Source organism: Pseudophryne corroboree, chromosome 4 (genome assembly GCF_028390025.1).
Source record: "Pseudophryne corroboree isolate aPseCor3 chromosome 4, aPseCor3.hap2, whole genome shotgun sequence".
Lineage (NCBI taxonomy): Eukaryota > Metazoa > Chordata > Amphibia > Anura > Myobatrachidae > Pseudophryne > Pseudophryne corroboree.
In genome coordinates, this window is record NC_086447.1 from 313,528,398 (window position 1) to 313,552,165 (window position 23,768).

At 46.1% G+C, this 23,768-nt stretch overlaps 1 protein-coding gene across 1 annotated transcript in view; it reads left to right on the top strand.

Moving 5' to 3' along the window:
• The first annotated feature begins 2,145 nt into the window (after positions 1–2,145).
• Positions 2,146–23,768, top strand: part of LOC134909439 (actin-like protein 6A) — a 196,576-nt gene continuing 174,953 nt past the window's right edge. The window contains exons 1-2 of the mRNA XM_063916315.1: positions 2,146–2,288; positions 19,040–19,120. Of these exons, the coding sequence (XP_063772385.1) occupies positions 2,264–2,288; positions 19,040–19,120 (106 nt within the window). The 5' untranslated portion in view covers positions 2,146–2,263. The remainder of the gene's footprint in view (positions 2,289–19,039; positions 19,121–23,768) is intronic.

Below are 23,768 nucleotides of genomic sequence, written 5' to 3' on the forward strand. Positions count from 1 at the left end.
TTCCACATCTACTACACATTTCCTTATTAGACTGTGGCTTAGACTGCTTCATTCTTGAGAATGGAGGTTTGCATGGCTCTGTTTTCTGCACTACATGCACATCAGCTTCCTTGTGTAACTTTTTGGCTTGAAATCTAGTTATTTCTGCAGATCTGCACATAGTCACTGCCTTTTCTAGTGTTAGATCTTGCTCTCTAAGCAGTCGCTCTCTGAGTCCATTATCAGGTATTCCACAGACAATACGATCTCTAATCAGTGAATCCTTTAAATCACCAAACTCACAGGTTTTACTGAGTGATTGCAGCTCTGTAACATACTGATCAAATCCATCTACAGACTTCTGATCACATGTGAAAAACTTATATCTTTCATATGTCACATTTTTCCTTGGCACAAAGTAATCTTCAAACTTTTGCATTATAGAATATAGCACCATATTCTGCCCCTCATCAAACTGAAAACTATTATAAATGTCCAGCACATCCTCTCCTATCACATGGAGGAAAATGGATGCCTTCGTTTTGTCAGCCTCTGAATCAGCTCCACATGCAGTAAGATATATATTAAACCTTTGCTTAAATCTTATCCAGTTTTCAGAAAAGTTACCAGACATCAGCATGCCGGTTGGAGGAGCAAGTTTATCCATGGTTACTCACTGTTTGAAGATAGGAGCACACGGCAGGTTTTGCAGACACAGAGTATCACAGCCACAGACTTCTGCAAGATTCTTTCACACTCTGAGAGCACTAGCAGTCCAAGTTAAACTTCTTCTGACACCATGTTTTGTTCATAAGTTTGTAAATCCAGTCATCAGGACACAGAGACATGTGAGTTTACTGCTGTGCTGCTTTATTCCCTCACCAACTCCAGGCACACTGCACACTGGACCACCCACTTCCCAGCATCCCCCTGGTCCCAGGGACCATCACTGAAGATTCAGGCTTACACAGATTAGTAAGGGAGTGTCTCCAAATATTAAGCATTCTAATACACTAACATCACATATCCCATGGTCCTTATGGTTACCCCAGCATCCTCTAAGACGTATGAGAAATTGGTACAAATTAGGAAAGGGGCATGGCCACAAGTAAAGGGGGCGTGGCCACGCAGGCACTCCCATAGGAATCACATACCCTCCAACTGCTCCTTCTTGGCTGGTGCAGTACCATTTTTTTTTTTATGGTCTTCCTGAATTTCTACCGGTTTTCGGCACAGCAGTGTTGGAGGGTATGGGATCAGTAGGATTGGGAGATGCCGAAACCTGGTACAAAGCCCTTTATGGCTGGTACAGACCATTAAAAAAATGGTACCGTACAAGCCAAAAAGGTACAGTTGGAGTGTATGTAGTATCCCTTTAAGATACCGCCCAACATGACCGTCTGCAGGAGGGACAGGATGCTCTGCTTCTGGACTTTTTTCTTAATTTATGATTGCCATCACCTATTTTGAAAAGGGTAACGAATAAGGGTTCTATTCGTGAAGCAGTGAAGAGTGGAGAAGTGAGCCTGTGGAGAAGTTGCCCATGGCAACCAATCAGCGGCTCCATAAAATTGTATTGAATGCAAATTATAAACGTTACTTCAATGCTGATTGGTTGCCATGGGCAACTTCTCCACTGTCTCACTTCGCCACACTTTTCACTGCTTCATGAAGAAGTGTTTCAGCACAGGTGATGACAATCATAACTGTAGACGGAAGTCCAGGACCAGAGACTTCTTTCCCTTCTGGAGAGGGTCATGTTTGGATGTATGCTTGAATAGGTTAAACCTATGATTTATACATGTTCTGTGGGAAATTAAAGCATGTAAAATGCAATCTTGAATTACCCAGACACAGAACCTGCGTAAATCCTAGGCGTCTCGGATTAAAAGCATATTATGGCACTATATATTTTAATTTACTGTGTCTTTGACTAAACCGGAAATAAGCGAGCGACCTTCTTAGTACACTCATTTTCAGGCATTGTATTGTGAGGGACGGAACCCATGAGAGCAGCAATATGGAGGGCGCCCGCAACATTAGGAAGATACCTGCACATGCGCAGTATAACGTTTTCGGAGGAGGACTTCGGTTCCAACCCTGGCAACGCCTATAGGCAGCTGAGGGGCGGAGTTACAGCGTATAATGCAATATTATTGGTTTGTGCTATTGCCTACGTAGGGTGCGTGCGACGACGAGTGCTTTCCATTGTTGGCGCCGCGCGTAGTAGCGTGCCCTCTTCAGTACCCGGTGCCGGTCCACGTACGTCTGTGTCAAGCTGGAGATGAGCGGAGGAGTATACGGCGGGGGTAAGTGCCAGCACTGCAGCCCCAGTCCAGTGCTTGTCTGGATGTGGTCGGACTGCACAGAGCCAGGGCAACCGGTGCCGTTACACCAGGGTAGATGCTAGAATCAAGTGGGCTAAGGGACCTTTTCCTTCTGGGGGAGGAGTTATAGCTCTTCCCCCTGGTGACGTGTCTCCTCCCCTAGATACGTCAGAAGGTCCCTTCTCCCACTCCGAAATAGAATCAACCGTTACACCAGGGGTGTAGAACTGTAACAGAGGACTTGGGGGCGTGCTGTTGGCGGATGAATGACTCCTCTATGTTCAAGTGTAAACTTTAAACAAATGAGAGAAACTCCGCATGTGCGCACATCAGGCTGCTCGGTGACCTGTACAGAGCCTTGGTGTACTTAGTAAAACAAGCAATGTAGCAGGACCCCCATTAATGGCAGCTGTGGGGAGAGAGCTGCCGGTGGTTTTTGTTTTGTGGCAGTGATTGCTGTGGTCTTGGTTTCCTAAAGAGATAAATAAAACCTTATAAAGGACTGAACACCATTTGTGGTATAGAATACGGACTCTGTCCGCTTACATGTTCCCACATGCGCTGATGCCGCTGTTAGGGTTGGCCATTGTGAATGAAGCACTCTGGCACCCATTTGAGAGGCCAGATCACTACCGGCTATGTGCCCAGGGGGGCTTATTCTGAGTTGTGCGCTGCTGTGGCTGCTTTAGTGTATTTTGCAGTCGGCGCATCTGCGACATTATGCGAATATTAGCAATAACTCGTGTTGGGGCATCTGCTTCATGCATCTGCAATTTCAACCATTTGGACTTGCAGCAGCCCCATGCTAGGTGCATAAACTCTGTCAGAGTATGGGCTCCAATGAGGGCGATTAAGCATCTGCACCCATTCCTGCAGCTCTCACATGACAAATGGAATATCTTTGTGCATCTGTTTAGCTACATTCCCAGAGTCTCCTAATATTTGAAAATCAGTGTGGCTCCATCAGTCCTGCAGCTCTGTACACAGACACTATAGGAAGTATGCCCTGTGAACATTTTTAGAGATTAACATGCGCAGTTGCAGACAAATCGGAAATTGGCGTTGCGTGCCACTTACAATCCGCCTTTCCTCCTAGCTCTGTAAAGGCTCCATGAATGTCAACAGGATTGTTACGTGGCATTGCAGTTGTTGGAAGCTTTATTCATATTAGGGATGGGCGTTGACCTCTGATATCTTAAAGATTCATTTTCTTACCCACTGCCTCACAATTTTTGGATCGGTACTGTAGACAAGATGCAACAGAAGACTTGATCCTAAAATGTAGATGCAGCAGAAGTATCCTTAGCTGTTGCCTCTTGCTCGGCTGTACTTGCGTTGCCCTTACATTCTTTTTTGATGACAGTAACAAAGTGGTAGGGACTTACTGTAATTTCAGAAACCAGTTTCTGGCTTCTCAGTACAGTGTTGAAGCCAGGAGGGTAAGGAATAATAAAAAAAAATCTCTACAAAAGATTACCAGTCCGGTTCTAAAAATAACTGTTGCTCTTCTCGATCCCACTGAAAAATTGATACATTACTTATCCCAGGATTATAGTATGGCGTACTAAGATTCAGTTTCATTATGTTAATATCTACATAATGCTCTATTATTATCACCAGTTATTTATATAGTGCACATATATTTTGCAGCGCTTTACAGAAAATATTTACCCACTCACATCAGTCCCAGCCCCAGTGGAGCTTACAATCTAATATATATATACCCTACCACATGTACACAAACCTACTACAATTAATTTTTGTCGGGAGCCAATTAACCTACCAGTATATCTTTGGATTGTTGGTGGAAACCAAAGTTCCTGGAGGAATATACGTGGATGATATACAAACTCCACACAGTTGGTGTCATGGTGGGAATCAAACCCACAGCCTCAGCGCTGTAAGGCAGTAATGCTAGCACCATCCGTACTGCTATGGTCTATACTGAGATTGACATGCCCCCCGCCACAAAAAAAAACAAATGGAAAAGACAGGCTATAGGAGGTTACTCAGGGACAGTAACAGCCATCCTATAGTCCTCATACTAGACTGTTGTAGCAGGGCACATCGCCCTGACTAATTTTTAAAGTGCAAAATGCGCCCTGCTAAAACAGCCTGCCGCTGCATAAATAGATGCCTTGCACACAGTATTTATTCACATTAAAGTGAGTGCTTGGGGGAAGCCCAGCACCTCTGTAGGTTTTAGGCACGCCCCCATCAGTGACTCCACAGCTGGGACACGCCCCCATCAGTTGCATTGAGGGGCCAGACAGCCCCCAACAGTGACTACTCCAACTCTTCTAACCATCCTCCCCCCAGTCCACCTCGACAAAAAAAAGATTGTGCCTGACTGAGAAGTCCACCCAGTGTACCAGGAACACAAACCCCTCTTTCCTACACAAGTCAAGCCACACATTAACCTCCCTAATCTCCCTCTGCCTCCCTGGGCTAGCGTGTGGCACAGGTGATATTTCAGTGAGTATTACCTTAGATGTCCTTGCCTTTAGTTTCTGGCCTAAGTCCCTATAATCTATCTTAAGAACATCCCACCTACCACTATCTTTGTCGTTGGTGCCAACGTGCACCAAGACCGCCGGGTCTTTCCCAGCCCCTCCCAACAATCTTTCTACCCGGTCTGTGATGTGCCATACCCGAGCGCCCGGGAGACAACAGACTGTACAGCGATCACGGTACCGGTAGCGGATTGCCCTATCTGTCTTCCTGATAATAGAATCCCCTACCACCACAATCTGACTAGGTACCTTGTTTTCTTTTATCCCATCTGTGCTGGAGGGACCGCTCCTCCGGTTGCTAGAGGGAACAGTCTCCTCCAGCTCCGTCATTTTCCTCACTTCCATCCTTCGAATCTTTGTCCAATCCAGCAAATTTACTGGGGTTTGGTAGTTCAAAGATGTCGTGCCTCCCCCTCTTTTTCTCTAACGTCCTAGTGGATGCTGGGAACTCCGAAAGGACCATGGGGAATAGCGGCTCCGCAGGAGACTGGGCACAACTAAAAGAAAGCTTTTAGACTACCTGGTGTGCACTGGCTCCTCCCACTATGACCCTCCTCCAAGCCTCAGTTAGATTTCTGTGCCCGGCCGAGCTGGATGCACACTAGAGGCTCTCCTGAGCTCCTAGAAAGAAAGTATATTTTAGGTTTTTAATTTTACAGTGAGACCTGCTGGCAACAGGCTCACTGCAGCGAGGGACTAAGGGGAGAAGTAGCGAACCTACCTGCTTGCAGCTAGCTTGGGCTTCTTAGGCTACTGGACACCATTAGCTCCAGAGGGATCGACCGCATGGAACTGGCCTTGGTGTTCGTTCCCGGAGCCGCGCCGCCGTCCCCCTTACAGAGCCAGAAGCAAGAAGAGGTCCGGAAAATCGGCGGCAGAAGACATCAGTCTTCACCAAGGTAGCGCACAGCACTGCAGCTGTGCGCCATTGCTCCTCATACACACTTCACACTCCGGTCACTGAGGGTGCAGGGCGCTGGGGGGGGGGCGCCCTGAGCAGCAATAAAAACACCTTGGCTGGCAAATATATCACAATATATAGCCCCAGAGGCTATATATGTGATAAATACCCCTGCCAGAATACAGAAAAAAGCGGGAGAAAAGTCAGCGAAAAAGGGGCGGAGCTATCTCCCTCAGCACACTGGCGCCATTTTCTCTTCACAGTGCAACTGGAAGACAGCTCCCCAGGCTCTCCCCTGTAGTTTGCAGGCTCAAAGGGTTAAAAAGAGAGGGGGGGGGGCACTAAATTTAGGCGCAATATTGTTTATACAAGCAGCTATTGGGAAAAATTCACTCAATATAGTGTTAATCCCTGCATTATATAGCGCTCCGGTGTGTGCTGGCATACTCTCTCTCTGTCTCCCCAAAGGGCTTTGTGGGGTCCTGTCCTCAGTCAGAGCATTCCCTGTGTGTGTGCGGTGTGTCGGTACGGCTGTGTCGACACGTTTGATGAGGAGGCTTATGTGATGGCAGAGCAGATGCCGATAAATGTGATGTCGCCCCCTGTGGGGCCGACACCAGAGTGGATGGATAGGTGGAAGGTATAAACCGACAGTGTCAACTCCTTACATAAAAGGCTGGATGACGTAACAGCTGTGGGACAGCCGGCTTCTCAGCCCGCGCCTGCCCAGGCGTCTCAAAAGCCATCAGGGGCTCAAAAACGCCCGCTCCCTCAGATGGCAGACACAGATGTCGACACGGAGTCTGACTCCAGTGTCGACGAGGTTGAGACATATACACGATCCACTAGGAACATCCGTTACATGATCCCGGCAATAAAAAATGTGTTACACATTTCTGACATTAACCCAAGTACCACTAAAAAAGGGTTTTATGTTTGGGGAGAAAAAGCAGGCAGTGTTTTGTTCCCCCATCAAATGAGTGAATGAAGTGTGAAAAAGCGTGGGTTCCCCCGATAAGAAACTGGTAATTTCTAAAAAGTTACTGATGGCGTACCCTTTCCCGCCAGAGGATAAGTTACGCTGGGAGATATCCCCTAGGGCGAATAAGGCGCTCACACGTTTGTCAAAAAAGGTGGCACTGCCGTCTTAGGATACGGCCACTTTGAAGGTACCTGCTGATAAAAAGCAGGAGGCTATCCTGAAGTCTGTATTTACACGCTCAGGAACTAGACTGAGACCTGCAGATAGTGCTGCTGCAGCGTGGTCTGTAACCCTGTCAAACAGGGATACTATTTTGCGAACATAAGACGTCGTCGTATATATGAGGGATGCACAGAGGGATATTTTGCCGGCTGGCATCCAGAATTAATGCAATGTCCATTCTGTCAGGAGGGTATTAGAGACCCGACACTGGACAGGTGATGCTGACTTTAAAAGGCACATAGAGCCTTATAAGGGTGAGGAATTGTTTGGGGATGGTCTCTGGGACCTCGTATCCACAGCAACAACTGGGAAGAAATTTTTTTTTACCTCAGGTTTCCTCACAGCCTAAGAAAGCACTGTATTATCAGGTACAGTCCTTTCGGCTTCAGAAAAGCAAGCGGGTAAAAGGCGCTTCCTTTCTGCACAGAGACGAGGGAAGAGGAAAAAAGCTGCACCAGTCAGCCAGTTCCCAGAATCAAAATTCTTCCCCCGCTTCCTCTGAGTTCACCGCATGACGCGGGGGCTCCACAGGCGTAGCCAGGTACGGTGGGGGGCCGCCTCAAAAATTTCAGCGATCAGTGGGCTCGCTCACAGGTGGATCCCTGGATCCTTCAAGTAGTATCTCAGGGGTACAGGCTGGAATTCGAAGCGTCTCCCCCCCGCCGTTTCCTCAAATCTGCCTTGCCGACAACTCCCTCAGGCAGGGAGGCTGTGCTAGAGAATTCACAAGCTGTATTCCCAGCAGGGGATAGTCAAGGTGCCCCTACTTCAACAAGGACGGGGTTACTATTCCACACTGTTTGTGGTACCGAAACCGGACGGTTCGGTGAGACACATTTTAAATTTGAAATCCTTGAACACATACATAAAAAAAATTCAAGTTCAAGATGGAATCGCTCAAGGCGGTTATTGCAAGCCTGGAGGAGGGGGATTTCATGGTATCCCTGGACATCACGGGGGCTTACCTACATGTCCCCATTTACCATCCTCACCAGGAGTACCTCAGATTTGTGGTACAGGATTGCCATTACCAATTCCAAACACTGCCGTTTGGACTGTCCACGGCACCGAGGGTCTTTACCAAGGTAATGGCAGAAATGATGATACTCCTTCGAAAAAGGGAGTTTTAATTATCCCGTACTTGGACGATCTCCTTATAAAGGCGAGGTCCAAGGAGCAGTTGTTGGTCGGAGTAGCACTATCTCGGGAAGTGCTACAACAGCACGGATGGATTCTATACATTCCAAAGTCACAGCTGGTTCCTACCACACGCCTACTGTTCCTGGGGATGGTTCTGGACACAGAACAGAAAAAAGTGTTTCTCCCGCAGGAGAAAGCCAAGGAGCTGTCATCTCTAGTCAGAGACCTCCTGAAACCAAAACAGGTATCTGTGCATCACTGCACACGAGTCCTGGGAAAAATGGTAGCTTCTTACGAAGCAAAATTCAATTCGGCAGGTTCCATGCAAGAACCTTTCAGTGGGACCTCTTGGACAAGTGGTCGGGATCGCATCTTCAGATGCATCGGCTGATACCCTGGTCCTTGGAGACAGGGTTATCTCTACTGTGGTGGCTGCAGAGTGCTCATCTTCAAGAGGGCCGCAGATTCGGCATACAGGACTGGGTCCTGGTAACCACGGATGCCAGCCTTCGAGGCTGGGGGGCAGTCACACAGGGAAGAAATTTCCAAGGACTTTGGTCAAGTCAGGAGTCGTCCCTACACATAAATATTCTGGAACTGAGGGCCATTTACAATGCCCTAAGTCTGGCAAGGCCTCTGCTTCAAAACCAGCCGGTACTGATCCAATCAGACAACATCACGGCAGTCGCTCATGTAAACCGACAGGGCGGCGCAAGAAGCAGGATGGCGATGGCAGAAGCCACAAGGATTCTCCGATGGGCGGAAAATCACGTCTTAGCACTGTCAGCAGTGTTCATTCCGGGAGTGGACAACTGGGAAGCAGACTTCCTCAGCAGACACGACCTACACCCGGGAGAGTGGGGACTTCATCCAGAAGTCTGCCAACTGTTGGTAAACCGTTGGGAACGGCCACAGGTGGACATGATGGCGTCCCACCTAAACAAAAAACTAGATATTGCGCCAGGTCAAGGGACGCTCAGGCAATAGCTGTGGACGCTCTAGTGACACCGTGGGTGTACCAGTCGGTTTATGTATTCCCTCCTCTGCCTCTCATACCAAAGGTACTGAGAATAATAAGAAAACGAGGAGTAAGAACGATACTCGTGGTTCCGGATGGGCCAAGAAGAGCTTGGTACCCAGAACTTCATGAAATGATATCAGGGGACCCATGGCCTCTACCGCTCAGACAGGATCTGCTACAGCAGGGGCCCTGTCTGTTCCAAGACTTACCGTGGCTGCGTTTGACGGCATGGCGGTTGGATTCCGGATCCTAAAGGAAAAGGGCATTCCGGAGGAAGTCATTCCTACGCTGATAAAAGCCAGGAAAGAAGTAACCGCAAAACATTATCACCCTATTTGGCGAAAATATGTTGCGTGGTGTGAGGCCAGGAAGGCCCCAACAGAGGAATTTCAGCTGGGTCGTTTTCTGCACTTCCTACAGTCAGGAGTGACTATGGGCCTAAACTTGGGTTCCATTAAGGTCCAGATTTCGGCTCTGTCTATTTTCTTCCAGAAAGAACTGGCTTCACTGCCTGGAGTTCAGACATTTGTAAAGGGAGTGCTACATATTCAGCCCCCTTTTGTGCCTCCTGTGGCACCTTGGGATCTCAACGTGGTGTTGAGTTTCCTGAAATCACATTGGTTTGAGCCACTTAAAACTGTGGTTTGAAATATCTCACGTGGAAAGTGGTCATGTTATTGGCCTTGGCTTCGGCCAGGCGTGTGTCAGAATGGGCGGCTTTGTCATGTAAAAGCCCTTATCTGATTTTCCATATGGATAGGGCAGAATTGAGGACTCGTCCCCAGTTTCTCCCTAAGGTGGTATCAGCTTTTCACTTGAACCAACCTATTGTAGTGCCTGCGGCTACTAGGGACTTGGAAGATTCCAAGTTACTGGACGTAGTCAGGGCCTTAAAAAATTATATTTCCAGGACGGCTGGAGTCAGGAAAAACTGACTCGCTTTTTATCCTGTAGGCACCCAACAAAATAGGTGCTCCTGCTTCTAAGCAGACTATTGCTCGCTGAATTTGTAGCACAATTCAGCTGGAGCATTCTGCGGCTGGATTGCCGCATCCTAAATCAGTAAAAGCCCATTCCACGAGGAAAGTGGGCTCATCTTGGGCGGCTGCCCGAGGGGTCTCGGCTTTACAACTTTGCCGAGCTGCAACTTGGTCAGGGGCAAACACGTTTGCTAAATTCTACAAATTTGATACCCTGGCTGAGGAGGACCTTGAGTTCTCTCATTCGGTGCTGCAGAGTCATCCGCACTCTCCCGCCCGTTTGGGAGCTTTGGTATAATCCCCATGGTCCTTTCGGAGTTCCCAGCATACACTAGGACGTTAGAGAAAATAAGATTTTACTCACCGGTAAATCTATTTCTCGTAGTCCGTAGTGGATGCTGGGCGCCCATCCCAAGTGCGGATTGTCTGCAATACTTGTATATAGTTATTGTTAACTAAAGGGTTATTGTTATGAGCCATCTGTTGAGAGGCTCAGTTATGTTTCATACTGTTAACTGGATATGGTATCACGAGTTATACGGTGTGATTGGTGTGGCTGGTATGAGTCTTACCTGGGATTCAAAATCCTTCCTTATTGTGTCAGCTCTTCCGGGCACAGTATCCTAACTGAGGCTTGGAGGAGGGTCATAGTGGGAGGAGCCAGTGCACACCAGGTAGTCTAAAAGCTTTCTTTTAGTTGTGCCCAGTCTCCTGCGGAGCCGCTATTCCCCATGGTCCTTTCGGAGTTCCCAGCATCCACTACGGACTACGAGAAATAGATTTACCGGTGAGTAAAATCTTATTTTCTTCCCTCTAACTGTGACCCTTTCTCTGAGTCAATGTAATTCCAGTCACACCACTGCGTAGTCAGATAGTGTAGTAGGTTCCATTGTTGCATGGGAGACCCTAGGCAATAAGAGTGAGATAATAAATAATCTATCCACGACATAGTACCACATGCTGCTGAAAGACATGAGATTTCCCTCTCAACAGGAATACGCACTCTCCAAATATCTAGCAGTAGCAAACAAAGGTACTCCTAATTAATGTCCCCACACACCAGGATTCGCAGTCCCTATAAGGAGAAAGAACAGCCAATAATTTTTGACAGGAATAATTTAGAATATACATTTGGAGCGTAGACATTTACATAATAGGTAAGGTTGTTTCTCTATTTCAACTTGGCATTGCACATAGCGACCATCAGGGTCCCCTGTGGAGAATTTTACTACTACAGAAATATGTTGTTTCACCAACAGAGCCACCCCTCTCGCTTTAGAATTAAAAGGAGCTGATGCCATTAATATCAACATTTCTCTATCGTCCTAAGTGGATGCTGGGGTTCCTGAAAGGACCATGGGGAATAGCGGCTCCGCAGGAGACAGGGCACAAAAGTAAAGCTTTTACAGGTCAGGTGGTGTGTACTGGCTCCTCCCCCTATGACCCTCCTCCAGACTCCAGTTAGATTTTTGTGCCCGGCCGAGAAGGGTGCAATTCTAGGTGGCTCTCATAAAGAGCTGCTTAGAGAGTTTAGCTTAGGTTTTTTATTTTACAGTGATTCCTGCTGGCAACAGGATCACTGCAACGAGGGACAGAGGGGAGAAGAAGTGAACTCACCTGCGTGCAGGATGGATTGGCTTCTTGGCTACTGGACATGAAGCTCCAGAGGGACGATCACAGGTACAGCCTGGATGGTCACCGGAGCCACGCCGCCGGCCCCCTCACAGATGCTGAAGCAAGAAGAGGTCCAGAATCGGCGGCTGAAGACTCCTGCAGTCTTCTTAAGGTAGCGCACAGCACTGCAGCTGTGCGCCATTTTCCTCTCAGCACACTTCACACGGCAGTCACTGAGGGTGCAGGGCGCTGGGGGGGGGGCGCCCTGGGAGGCAAATGAAAACCTTTAAAAAGGCTAAAAATACCTCACATATAGCCCCAGAGGCTATATGGAGATATTTACCCCTGCCTAAATGTACTAAATAGCGGGAGACGAGCCCGCCGGAAAAGGGGCGGGGCCTATCTCCTCAGCACACGGCGCCATTTTCTGTCACAGCTCCGCTGGTCAGGAAGGCTCCCAGGTCTCTCCCCTGCACTGCACTACAGAAACAGGGTATAACAGAGAGGGGGGGCAAAATAAATGGCAATATATTAATATAAAAGCAGCTATAAGGGAGCACTTAATCATAAGGCTATCCCTGTCATATATAGCGCTTTTTGGTGTGTGCTGGCAGACTCTCCCTCTGTCTCCCCAAAGGGCTAGTGGGTCCTGTCTTCGTATAGAGCATTCCCTGTGTGTCTGCTGTGTGTCGGTACGTGTGTGTCGACATGTATGAGGACGTTATTGGTGTGGAGGCGGAGCAATTGCCAAATATGAGGATGTCACCTCCTAGGGGGTCGACACCAGAATGGATGCCTTTATTTGTGGAATTACGGGATAGCGTCAACTCGCTTAAGCAGTCGTTTGCCGACATGAGGCGGCCGGACACTCAATTAGTGCCTGTCCAGGCGCCTCAAACACCGTCAGGGGCTGTAAAACGCCCCTTGCCTCAGTCGGTCGACACAGACCCAGACACAGGCACTGATTCCGGTGGTGAAGGTGACGAATCAACCGTATTTTCCAGTAGGGCCACACGTTATATGATTTTGGCAATAAAGGAGATGTTACATTTAGCTGATACTACAGGTACCACTAAACAGGGTATTATGTGGGGTGTGAAAAAACTACCAGTAGTTTTTACCGAATCAGAAGAATTAAATGACGTGTGTGATGAAGCGTGGGGTGCCCCGATAAAAAACTGCTAATTTCAAAGAAGTTATTGGCTTTATACCCTTTCCCGCCAGAGGTTAGGGAGCGCTGGGAAACACCTCCTAGGGTGGACAAAGCGCTAACACGCTTATCAAAACAAGTGGCGTTACCCTCTCCTGAGACGGCCGCACTTAAAGATCCATCAGATAGGAGGATGGAAAATATCCAAAAAAGGTATATACACACATGCAGGTGTTATACTACGACCAGCTATTGCGACTGCCTGGATGTGCAGTGCTGGGGTAGTTTGGTCAGAGTCCCTGATCGAAAATATTGATACCCTGGACAGGGACAATATTTTACTGTCGTTAGAACAAATAAAGGATGCATTTCTTTATATGCGTGATGCACAGAGAGATATCTGCACACTGGCATCACGGGTAAGTGCTATGTCCATTTCGGCCAGAAGAGCTTTATGGACACGACAGTGGACAGGCGATGCGTAGAGGAGTTATTTGGGGTCGGTCTATCGGATTTGGTGGCCACGGCTACGGCCGGGAAATCCACCTTTCTACCTCAAGTCACTCCCCAACAGAAAAAGGCACCGACCTTTCAACCGCAGCCCTTTCGTTCCTTTAAAAATAAGAGAGCAAAGGGCTATTCATATCTGCCACGAGGCAGAGGACGAGGGAAGAGACAGCAACAGGCAGCTCCTTCCCAGGAACAGAAGCCCTCCCCGGCTTCTACAAAAGCCTCAGCATGACGCTGGGGCTTCGCAAGCGGACTCGGGGGCGGTAGGCGGTCGTCTCAAGAATTACAGCGCGCAGTGGGCTCACTCGCAGGTAAATCCCTGGATCCTGCAGATAATATCTCAGGGGTACAGGTTGAAATTAGAGACAGAGCCACCTCGCCGTTTCCTGAAGTCTGCTTTACCAACGTCCCCCTCAGAAAGGGAGACGGTTTTGGAAGCCATTCACAAGCTGTATTCTCAGCAGGTGATAGTCAAGGTACCTCTTCTACAACAAGGGAAGGGGTATTATTCCACTCTTTTTGTGGTACCGAAGCCGGATGGCTCGGTAAGGCCTATTCTAAATCTGAAGTCCTTGAACCTGTACATAAAGAAGTTCAAGTTCAAGATGGAGTCACTCAGAGCAGTGATAGCGAACCTGGAAGAAGGGGACTTTATGGTATCCTTGGACATCAAGGATGCGTATCTCCACGTTCCAATTACCCCTCACACCAGGGGTACCTCAGGTTCGTTGTACAAAACTGTCACTATCAGTTTCAGACGCTGCCGTTTGGTTTGTCCACGGCACCTCGGGTCTTTACAAAGGTAATGGCCGAGATAATATTTCTTCTTCGAAGAAAAGGCGTATTAATTATCCCATACTTGGACGATCTCCTAATAAGGGCAAGGTCCAGAGAACAGCTAGAGATGGGTTTAGCACTATCTCAAGAGGTGCTAAAGCAGCACGGATGGATTCTGAATATTCCAAAATCCCAATTAATGCCGACAACTCGTCTGCTGTTCCTGGGGATGATTCTGGACACAGTTCAGAAAAAGGTTTTTCTTCCCGAAGAAAAAGCCAAGGAGTTATCTGACCTGGTCAGGAACCTCCTAAAACCAGGAAAGGTGTCTGTACATCAATGCACAAGAGTCCTGGGAAAAAATGGTAGCTTCTTACGAAGCAATCCCTTTCGGCAGATTCCATGCAAAGGGATCTGTTGGACAAATGGTCAGGGTCGCATCTTCAGATGCACCTGCGGATAACCCTGTCGCCGAGGACAAGGGTATCCCTTCTGTGGTGGTTGCAGGAGGCTCATCTATTGGAGGGCCACAGATTCGGCATGCAGGATTGGATCCTGGTGACCACGGATGCCAGCCTGAGAGGCTGGGGAGCAGTCACACAGGGAAGAAATTTCCAGGGAGTGTGGTCGAGCCTGAAAAAGTCTCTTCACATAAGCATTCTGGAACTAAGAGCAATCTACAATGTTCTAAGCCAGGCGGAACCTCTGCTTCAAGGAAGACCGGTGTTGATCCAGTCGGACAACATCACGGCAGTCGCCCATGTAAACAGACAGGGCGGCAGGAGGGCAATGGCAGAAGCTGCCAGGATCCTTCGCTGGGCGGAGAATCACGTGATAGCACTGTCAGCAGTATTCATCCCGGGCGTGGACAACTGGGAAGCAGACTTCCTCAGCAGACACGACCTTCACCCGGGAGAGTGGGGACTTCATCCAGAAGTTTTCCACATGCTATTAAACCGTTGGGTAAAACCAATGGTGGACATGATGGCGTCTCGCCTCAACAAAACACTGGACAGGTATTGCGCCAGGTCAAGAGATCCGCAGGCAATAGCTGTGGACGCGCTGGTAACACCTTGGGTGTACCAGTCGGTATATGTGTTTCCTCCTCTGCCTCTCATACCAAAGGTATTGAGGATTATACGGCAAAGAGGAGTAAGACTAGTGGCTCCGGATTGGCCAAGAAGGACTTGGTACCCGGAACTTCAAGAGATGGTCACGGACGATCCGTGGCCTCTACTTCTGAGAAGGGACCTGCTTCAGCAGGGTCCTTGTCTTTTTCAAGACTTACCGCGGCTGCGTTTGACGGCATGGCGTTTGAAGGCCAGATCCTAAAAGGAAAAGGCATTCCAGAAGAAGTCATTCCTACCTTGATAAAGGCAAGGAAGGAAGTCACCGCGAAGCATTATCGCCGTATTTGGCGAAAATATGTTGCGTGGTGCGAGCAGCGGAGTGCTCCGATGGAGGATTTTCAACTGGGTCGTTTTCCTACATTTCCTGCAATCAGGATTGTCTATGGGTCTCAAATTGGGATCTATTAAGGTTCAAATTTCGGCCCTATCAATATTCTTCCAAAAAGAATTGGCCTCAGTCCCTGAGGTCCAGATTTTTATCAAAGGAGTACTGCATATACAGCCTCCTGTGGTGCCTAAGGTGGCACCGTGGGATCTAAATGTAGTTTTAGATTTCCTCAAATCCAATTGGTTTGAACCACTAAAGAATGTGGATTTGAAATATCTCACATGGAAAGTGACTATGTTACTGGCCCTGGCTTCGGCCGGGAGAGTATCTGAACTGGCGGCTTTGTTTTATAAAAGCCCTTATTTAATTTTCCATTCGACATAGGGCAGAGCTGCGGACGCGTCCGCATTTTCTCCCTAAGGTGGTATCAGCGTTTCACCTGAACCAGCCTATTGTAGTGCCTGCGGCTACAGACGACTTGAAGGACTCCAAGTTGTTGGACGTTGTCAGAGCCTTAAAAATATACATTTAAAGGACGGCTGGAGTCAGAAAATCTGACTCGCTGTTTATACTGTATGCACCCAACAAGTTGGGTGCACCTGCTTCTAAGCAGTCGATTGCTCGTTGGATTTGTAACAAAATTCAACTTGTACATTCTGTGGCAGGCCTGCCACAGCCTAAATCTGTTAAGGCCCATTCCGCAAGGAAGGTGGGCTCATCTTGGGCGGCTGCCCGAGGGGTCTCGGCATTACAACTCTGCCGAGCAGCTACGTGGTCAGGGGAGAACACGTTTGTAAATTTTTACAAATTTGATACCCTGGCAAAGGAGGACCTGGAGTTCTCTCATTCGGTGCTGCAGAGTCATCCGCACTCTCCCGCCCGTTTGGGAGCTTTGGTATAATCCCCATGGTCCTTTCAGGAACCCCAGCATCCACTTAGGACGATAGAGAAAATAAGAATTTACTTACCGATAATTCTATTTCTCGGAGTCCGTAGTGGATGCTGGGCGCCCATCCCAAGTGCGGATTATCTGCAATACTTGTACATAGTTATTGTTAACTAATTCGGGTTATTGTTTAGGAAGCCATCTTTCAGAGGCTCCTCTGTTATCATACTGATTAACTGGGTTTAGATCACAAGTTGTACGGTGTGATTGGTGTGGCTGGTATGAGTCTTACCCGGGATTCAAAATCCTCCCTTATTGTGTACGCTCGTCCGGGCACAGTACCTAACTGGAGTCTGGAGGAGGGTCATAGGGGGAGGAGCCAGTACACACCACCTGACCTGTAAAAGCTTTACTTTTGTGCCCTGTCTCCTGCGGAGCCGCTATTCCCCATGGTCCTTTCAGGAACCCCAGCATCCACTACGGACTCCGAGAAATAGAATTATCGGTAAGTAAATTCTTATTATTAAGTTTAAGGAGTTCCTGAGGTAGTAAATGTGTTTCCTGCAGGAATACAATGTCTAATCGCAGTTTATTTAAGTACATTTTCTTCTCTTGTGTGGAGTTTATACCCCCCCACATTCCAAGAGCCTTTTTTCAGGCTGGACATACTGTATAAAGAAATTATAAACAGATTTACATTTGAATAACCGCTGTTGGTTTATCTCAAACAAAATACATTTCTGTGATATCTGAAAGGGGGGGGCATTGACCGTCAAACAGACATAACAAAAACAAACAAATAGGTAAAAATAAAAGAATCATAGAATAACAAACAACTGAAAGATGTTCCCAGATTAGAATTCTCATTCTCCTTTTGAACAGACTTAAGGTACAAGAAAAGTCAGTCCAGTTTTAGAGCCAAAACTCCAGGCTAACCACGCCTTAAGGGGTGTAAACTTCTTAGATGAGCTGTCCGTAGTTAACCTATTAAGCGACCATTACCTTTTTAAAGTTAAAGGGAAGCATAAGTCCATATAGTAAATATGGAGAAAGGAGTGAAAAACTTTGTATTACTTGCAGAATTGATTGCTAATTCATATTGATGAGTTCCAATAGCAAACCTACAAAGGTATAAAGACAATATGGATGCAAAATCGAGGGAATGGCCTCATATAGGTTAAGACACCATTCCTGAGTTTTCATGGCCCTCTGCCTCCTGCTGAAGGTATGCTTCTGAATCAGACAGGAAATCCACAAATGTTGCACCATGATAAATTCTGAGTCTTGCAAGATAAAGAAATGCAAATTTCTTGTTCCGCTGAATTAAGCGGGAGCATAACGGGGAAAAATCTTTGTATTCTCTGCAGAGTAGTCTTGGCAGAATAAGATTTTATGGCTTTCCCAGGACATATTACGATGCTTACGTGATGCATGCCAGAATGCTTCCTTATGTGGAAACATTTAAACAACACCACCCATGTGCGCGCCCCTTGCGATGTTTGGGTGCCCACTCTAGGCTCTTTCGATCACCAGGTCAGCGCACACATCTACAATTTGCAGCAGCTCACGTAGTGTGATGTGAAGAAAATCAAAAAGTTCTGCACCTTTAACGGTTTCAGGTAGACCTATCAGCCGGAAGATATTTATGCGCAACCTGTTTTCGAGGTCGTTGAGTTTGTTCCAAATTTGGTTGTGGGACTTGCAACAGCTTGTTTCATATCTGAGACATCGTGAAACCGTTCCTCCACATGGTGCTCACTGTGTAGAACTCTGACAACAGCGCTAGCTGCTTGTTTTACTTGCAGTAAAGGACCCATAGCTGTTCTAATGGCTTTTACCATATCCCCATAAGTGACAGGCACATCTGGGGTGAACAATACCTGGTCTCCAGAGTTTTTGGGGAGAGCAGCTGTGGGAGAAGTGTCATTTGGCTGTGGGTGTGGAGAGGATCTGGTGTTTACCAAGTCCCCAGCGTCCAGCGCCATCTTGCTCTCAGTGCGACGCCTCTCCTTCTGCTTCTGGCAGTTTTGCTTTGGAGGCAGGTAGCGCTCCATGCAGTGGGGATCAGCGCCGATAAGAGTGGTGTTGGGCAGCTCCAAAGGAGGCTAAATGCTTTGTATGAGGCTCATTGTCGGGCTGGCGGCTGCAGAGCAGGGCTCACGCTGCTGTTCTCGTCGCAGTCAGACATGTAGGGTATATTTCGAAAATGCTTTAGGCTCCCTTATTTGGACAAACCTACAGTTTCTCATACCTGTATATGTACAGGTGATCTGACACTTTGGTGGGCAAAACTGAATATTAATCCATCTCTGATTTATTTAAAACATGTATTTTTCTTCTGTATGATTTCTTCTCCCAAACCCCCCCCCCCCCCCCCCCCCCCTTTTTTATTTTTGTAGTTCTACTGTGGGAGAGGAAACATGCTTTTCTTTAATAGATTTTATTTTGCCTATTCCCTTATTTTAGAACTAGAGTTAGAGCTATGCCTTAAATCTGTTCTGAAAAAATATATTAAATGGTGGTGATATGCGATACCCTAATATTTGTAAACTGTACTCTTCTCTCTCTTTCTTGTATAGATGAGGTCGGAGCCTTGGTTTTCGATATTGGCTCATTTTCCGTACGTGCTGGCTATGCAGGAGAGGACTGCCCAAAGGCAAGTAATTTATCTGGCACTTATCTTTGTGCCTGACATTGGATTAGACAGAACACAGCACCACTTAAAGGGCTTCTTTTAAATATGTTTTTTCAGTGTGATCCTAATACTCATTTCTAAAAAAGTGTATGTATGTATGTGTGTATATATATATATATATATATATATATATATATATATATATATATATATATATATATATATATATATATATATTATGAACACTCACTTTTCCAGCGTCGTTGAAAAAGAAAACAAGCCAGCACTCACGTAAAGATGAATCAAAAGAAACTGGATTTAATCTTTAGCCAGTCGGCATGGTCAGAAGTTTCTGACCATGCCGACTGGCTAAAGATTAAATCCAGTTTCTTTTGATTCATCTTTACGTGAGTGCTGGCTTGTTTTCTTTTTCAACGACGCTGGAAAAGTGAGTGTTCATGTTTATACTACTGCCTTGCACCACCTTTGTTGTTTTTATTTGAATGGCTTTGAGTGCTGTATTGAGAGAGATATATATATATATATATATATATATATATATATATATATATATATATATATATATTTTACACTGCTCAAAAAAATAAAGGGAACACTAAAATAACACATCCTAGATCTGAATGAATGAAATATTGTTATTAAATCCTTTGTTCTCTACATAGTTGAATGTGCCGACAACAAAATCAAATTATCAATGGAAATCAAATTTATTAACCCATGGAGGTCTGGATTTGGAGTCACCCTCAAAATGAAAGTGGAAAAACACACTACAGGCTGATCCAACTTTGATGTAATGTCCTTAAAACAAGTCAAAATGAGGCTCAGTAGTGTGTGTGGCCTCCACGTGCCTGTATGACCTCCCTACAACCCACACAAGTGGCTCAGGTAGTGCAGCTCATCCAGATTGGCACATCAATGCAAGCTGTGGCAAGAAGGTTTGCTGTGTCTGTCAGCGTAGTGTCCAGAGCATGGAGGCGCTACCAGGAGACAGGCAGTACATCAGGAGACGTGGAGGAGGCCGTAGGAGGGCAACAACCCAGCAGCAGGACCGCTACCTCCGTCTTTGTGCAAGGAGGAACAGGAGGAGCACTGCCAGAGCCCTGCAAAGTGACCTCCAGCAAGCCACAAATGTGCATGTGTCTACTCAAACGATCAGAAACAGACTCCATGAGGGTGGTATGAGGGCCCGACGCCCACAGGTGGGGGTTGTGCTTACAGCCCAACACCGTGCAGGACGTTTGGCATTTGCCAGAGAACACCAAGATTGGCAAATTCGCCACTGGCGCCCTGTGCTCTTCACAGATGAAAGCAAGTTCTCACTGAGCACTGTGACAGACATGACAGAGTCCGGAGACGCCAAGGAGAACGTTCTGCTGCCTGCAACATCCTCCAGCATGACTGGTTTGGCAGTGGGTCAGTAATGGTGTGGGGTGGCATTTCTTTGGGGGGCCGCACAGCCCTCCATGTGCTCGCCAGAGATAGCCTGACTGCCATTAGGTACCGAGATGAGATCCTCAGACCCCTTGTGAGACCATATGCTGGTGCAGTTGGCCCTGGGTTCCTCCTAATGCAAGACAATGCTAGACCTCATGTGGCTGGAGTGTGTCAGCAGATCCTGCAAGATGAAGGCATTGATGCTATGGACTGGCCCGCCCGTTCCCCAGACCTGAATCCAATTGAGCACATCTGGGACATCATGTCTCGCTCCATCCACCAATGCCACGTTGCACCACAGACTGTCCAGGAGTTGGCGGATGCTTTAGTCCAGGTCTGGGAGGAGAACCCTCAGGAGACCATCCGCCACCTCATCAGGAGCATGCCCAGGCATTGTAGGGAGGTCATACAGGCACGAGGAGGCCACAGACACTACTGAGCCTCATTTTGACTTGTTTTAAGGACATTACATCAAAGTTGGATCAGCCTGTAGTGTGTTTTTCCACTTTCATTTTGAGGGTGACTCCAAATCCAGACCTCCATGGGTTAATAAATTTGATTTCCATTGATAATTTTTGTGTGATTTTGTTGGCACATTCAACTATGTAGAGAACAAAGGATTTAATAAGAATATTTCATTCATTTAGATCTAGGATGTGTTATTTTAGTGTTCCCTTTATTTTTTGAGCAGTGTATATTCTATCTAATAGTAAACTCACCTCAGTACATTAATAATGTAGATGTGGTTCATGAATTGATCACTGCATTTAAGCTTTAATGCCACTTAATGGGACCCCATCTCTCTGCAAGTTGAGGTGAGTGAGTTTACTGTGGGGTGAATGCTGATCTCTGTTTTATTTAAGCAATGTAGTCACAGGCCACTTTGCACTTTCCTGGGAATGGCGAGTGTGGTGGATTTTTATCTCCATCTATCATTATGCACTTTGTGTAATCTATTGATATTTGTATCACAATTATATTTTGCCATTCTTTTGTATAATTTCTACATTTCACTATTTGTTAAATTGATACATTTATATATGTAATGTGTTTTTCTAGTATGTTTGACTGTTACCTATTTAAGTAACTTAATAAAAGTTACTTTTTGTTTGAGTTTGTTATTAAATTAAAAGTTATGTCTTTTTCTATGTAACCATAGTAACTATAACCTGTATTACTCTGCAAATGTCATGGCTGAATCAGTTGGGACATTTCTTTAATGAGTATTTATCAAGTACTAGAAGAGAGAAAAGATAACCCTGATAGGGAGCACTCTAAATCCAGAAGCAGTAGCTTTAATAGCACAAGATAAAAATATTAAGAATTAACTTTTATTAGGTATGCCTCAAAATATATTTAATAGTATAAAATGTGTTTTTGTTTTTTGTTTTTTTTTTAAGATAATTAATGCTATATACCTGACAAGTCGTGCAGGAATATGTGAGGGTCCGAATGCACAGTTGTCCCCTTCCCGTACGAGACTTATACCATCCGTACCGTACAAAACCTGGTATTCCCAGGTGGTTGCCCACCAAGTACTAAACTGGCCCACCATTGTTTTCCTTCCAAGATCAGACGAGATTGGGCTTCCGTAGTGGGGTATGATTAGTAGGGAGAAATTTGGACCAAAGTCACAAAGTTACCAATTGTGTATTAAGCCCTTTGATTTAGCTGACTTGATGTTTTAGGATACACAGGTATTTTTACCTAAATAAAGTGACTGTCATATGTTAGATAATAGCCCATATGTTGTGGGTCAATACAATTTTTGAATCATAGGGCACGGGAAAGTTTGACACTATAGTAGATCATATGTCAGATAATTTAGTCCCTATAGTAATGTTCGTTTTCGAGTATGTACAATAGATATCATATGCTACTGTAGGAACAAGATAAATTGCCTATAACAGCCCAGAGGTATGAGGTATCAATACCTCCACTATGATTCCTGAGAAAATTAATTATGGCAGTTGTAGCTTATGAAGATGAGGTATGAGGCACATGTACCTCCAATTTGGGTATCCTAAAAAGGTAAGTATAACAGCTAGAGCCGATGGTGCTATTAAAATGTTAAATTTTGGATAGAAACACCAGTTCTCTGTGTATTTGGATACTGTAATATCAGGTTGAGATGGAGAAGGAAAAAGTACATGTGTGGCTTGGATACTGGAAAATACCTCCCTTCTGGTGTTCTTATGTCTTTCCAATCGGTATTGGATGAAGAATAAGAGAGGGTAGGCTCCCCAACCTGGCCGGAAGGTTGATAGAGGAGGTATCAAGCTTTTGGACCACACCAGGGACCAATTATCCCTTGATGCCACAGTATTATTATTTATTTATTTATTAGCAGTTTCTTATATAGCGCAGCATATTCCGTTGCGCTTTACAATTAGAACAACAATTATAGACCAAAACTGTGCAAAGACAGACAGACAGAGGTAGGAAGGCCCTGCTCGCAAGCTTACAATCTATAGGGAAATAGGCATTGATACACAAGGATAGATGCTACCTGTCACATAATGGTTCCCCAGGTTGCTAGGTTCTTAATGGGTTGTATATGATATAATATGATCACCCAGCAATGTTGGAAGACAAAATGTGAGTTTATGTGGACTGTACAGAGGGGATGTAACTTGATAGGGAAGCTGTGAAGGTTATGTGTGTGGGTCTGAAATTTGGTAGGCTTGTCTGAAGAGATGAGTTTTCAGAGAACGTTTAAAGGTTTGGAGACTAGAGGAGAGTCTTATTGTGCGTGGGAGTGCATTCCACAGAGTGGGTGAAGCCCAGGTAAAGTCCTGTAATTTTGAGTGGGAACAGGTAATACATGTGGATGAGAGACGCAGATCTTGTGCAGAGCGGAGAGGTCTGGTAGGGAGATACTTTGAGATGAGTGAGGAGATGTATGATGGTGCAGTTTGGTTAATAGCCTTGTATGTAAGTAAAAGTATTTTATATTTGACACGGTAGAATACCGGTAACCAATGGAGGGACTGACAGAGCGGATCAGCAGATGAAGAACGTCTGGCGAGGAAGATTAGCCTCGCAGCTGCAGTAGGCAGTGCAGGGGAAAGAAGTTGGAATGTTCCTCATGCGGTACACTCCTGAGAGCAAAAAAGTAATGTCGTTTTCTATACTGTAGAACAATTATTTGTGACTGATCTCTGCTTGGTAATCAAATGGTGGTTGCATAAACATATATTAAAAATGTGTCCGAATGT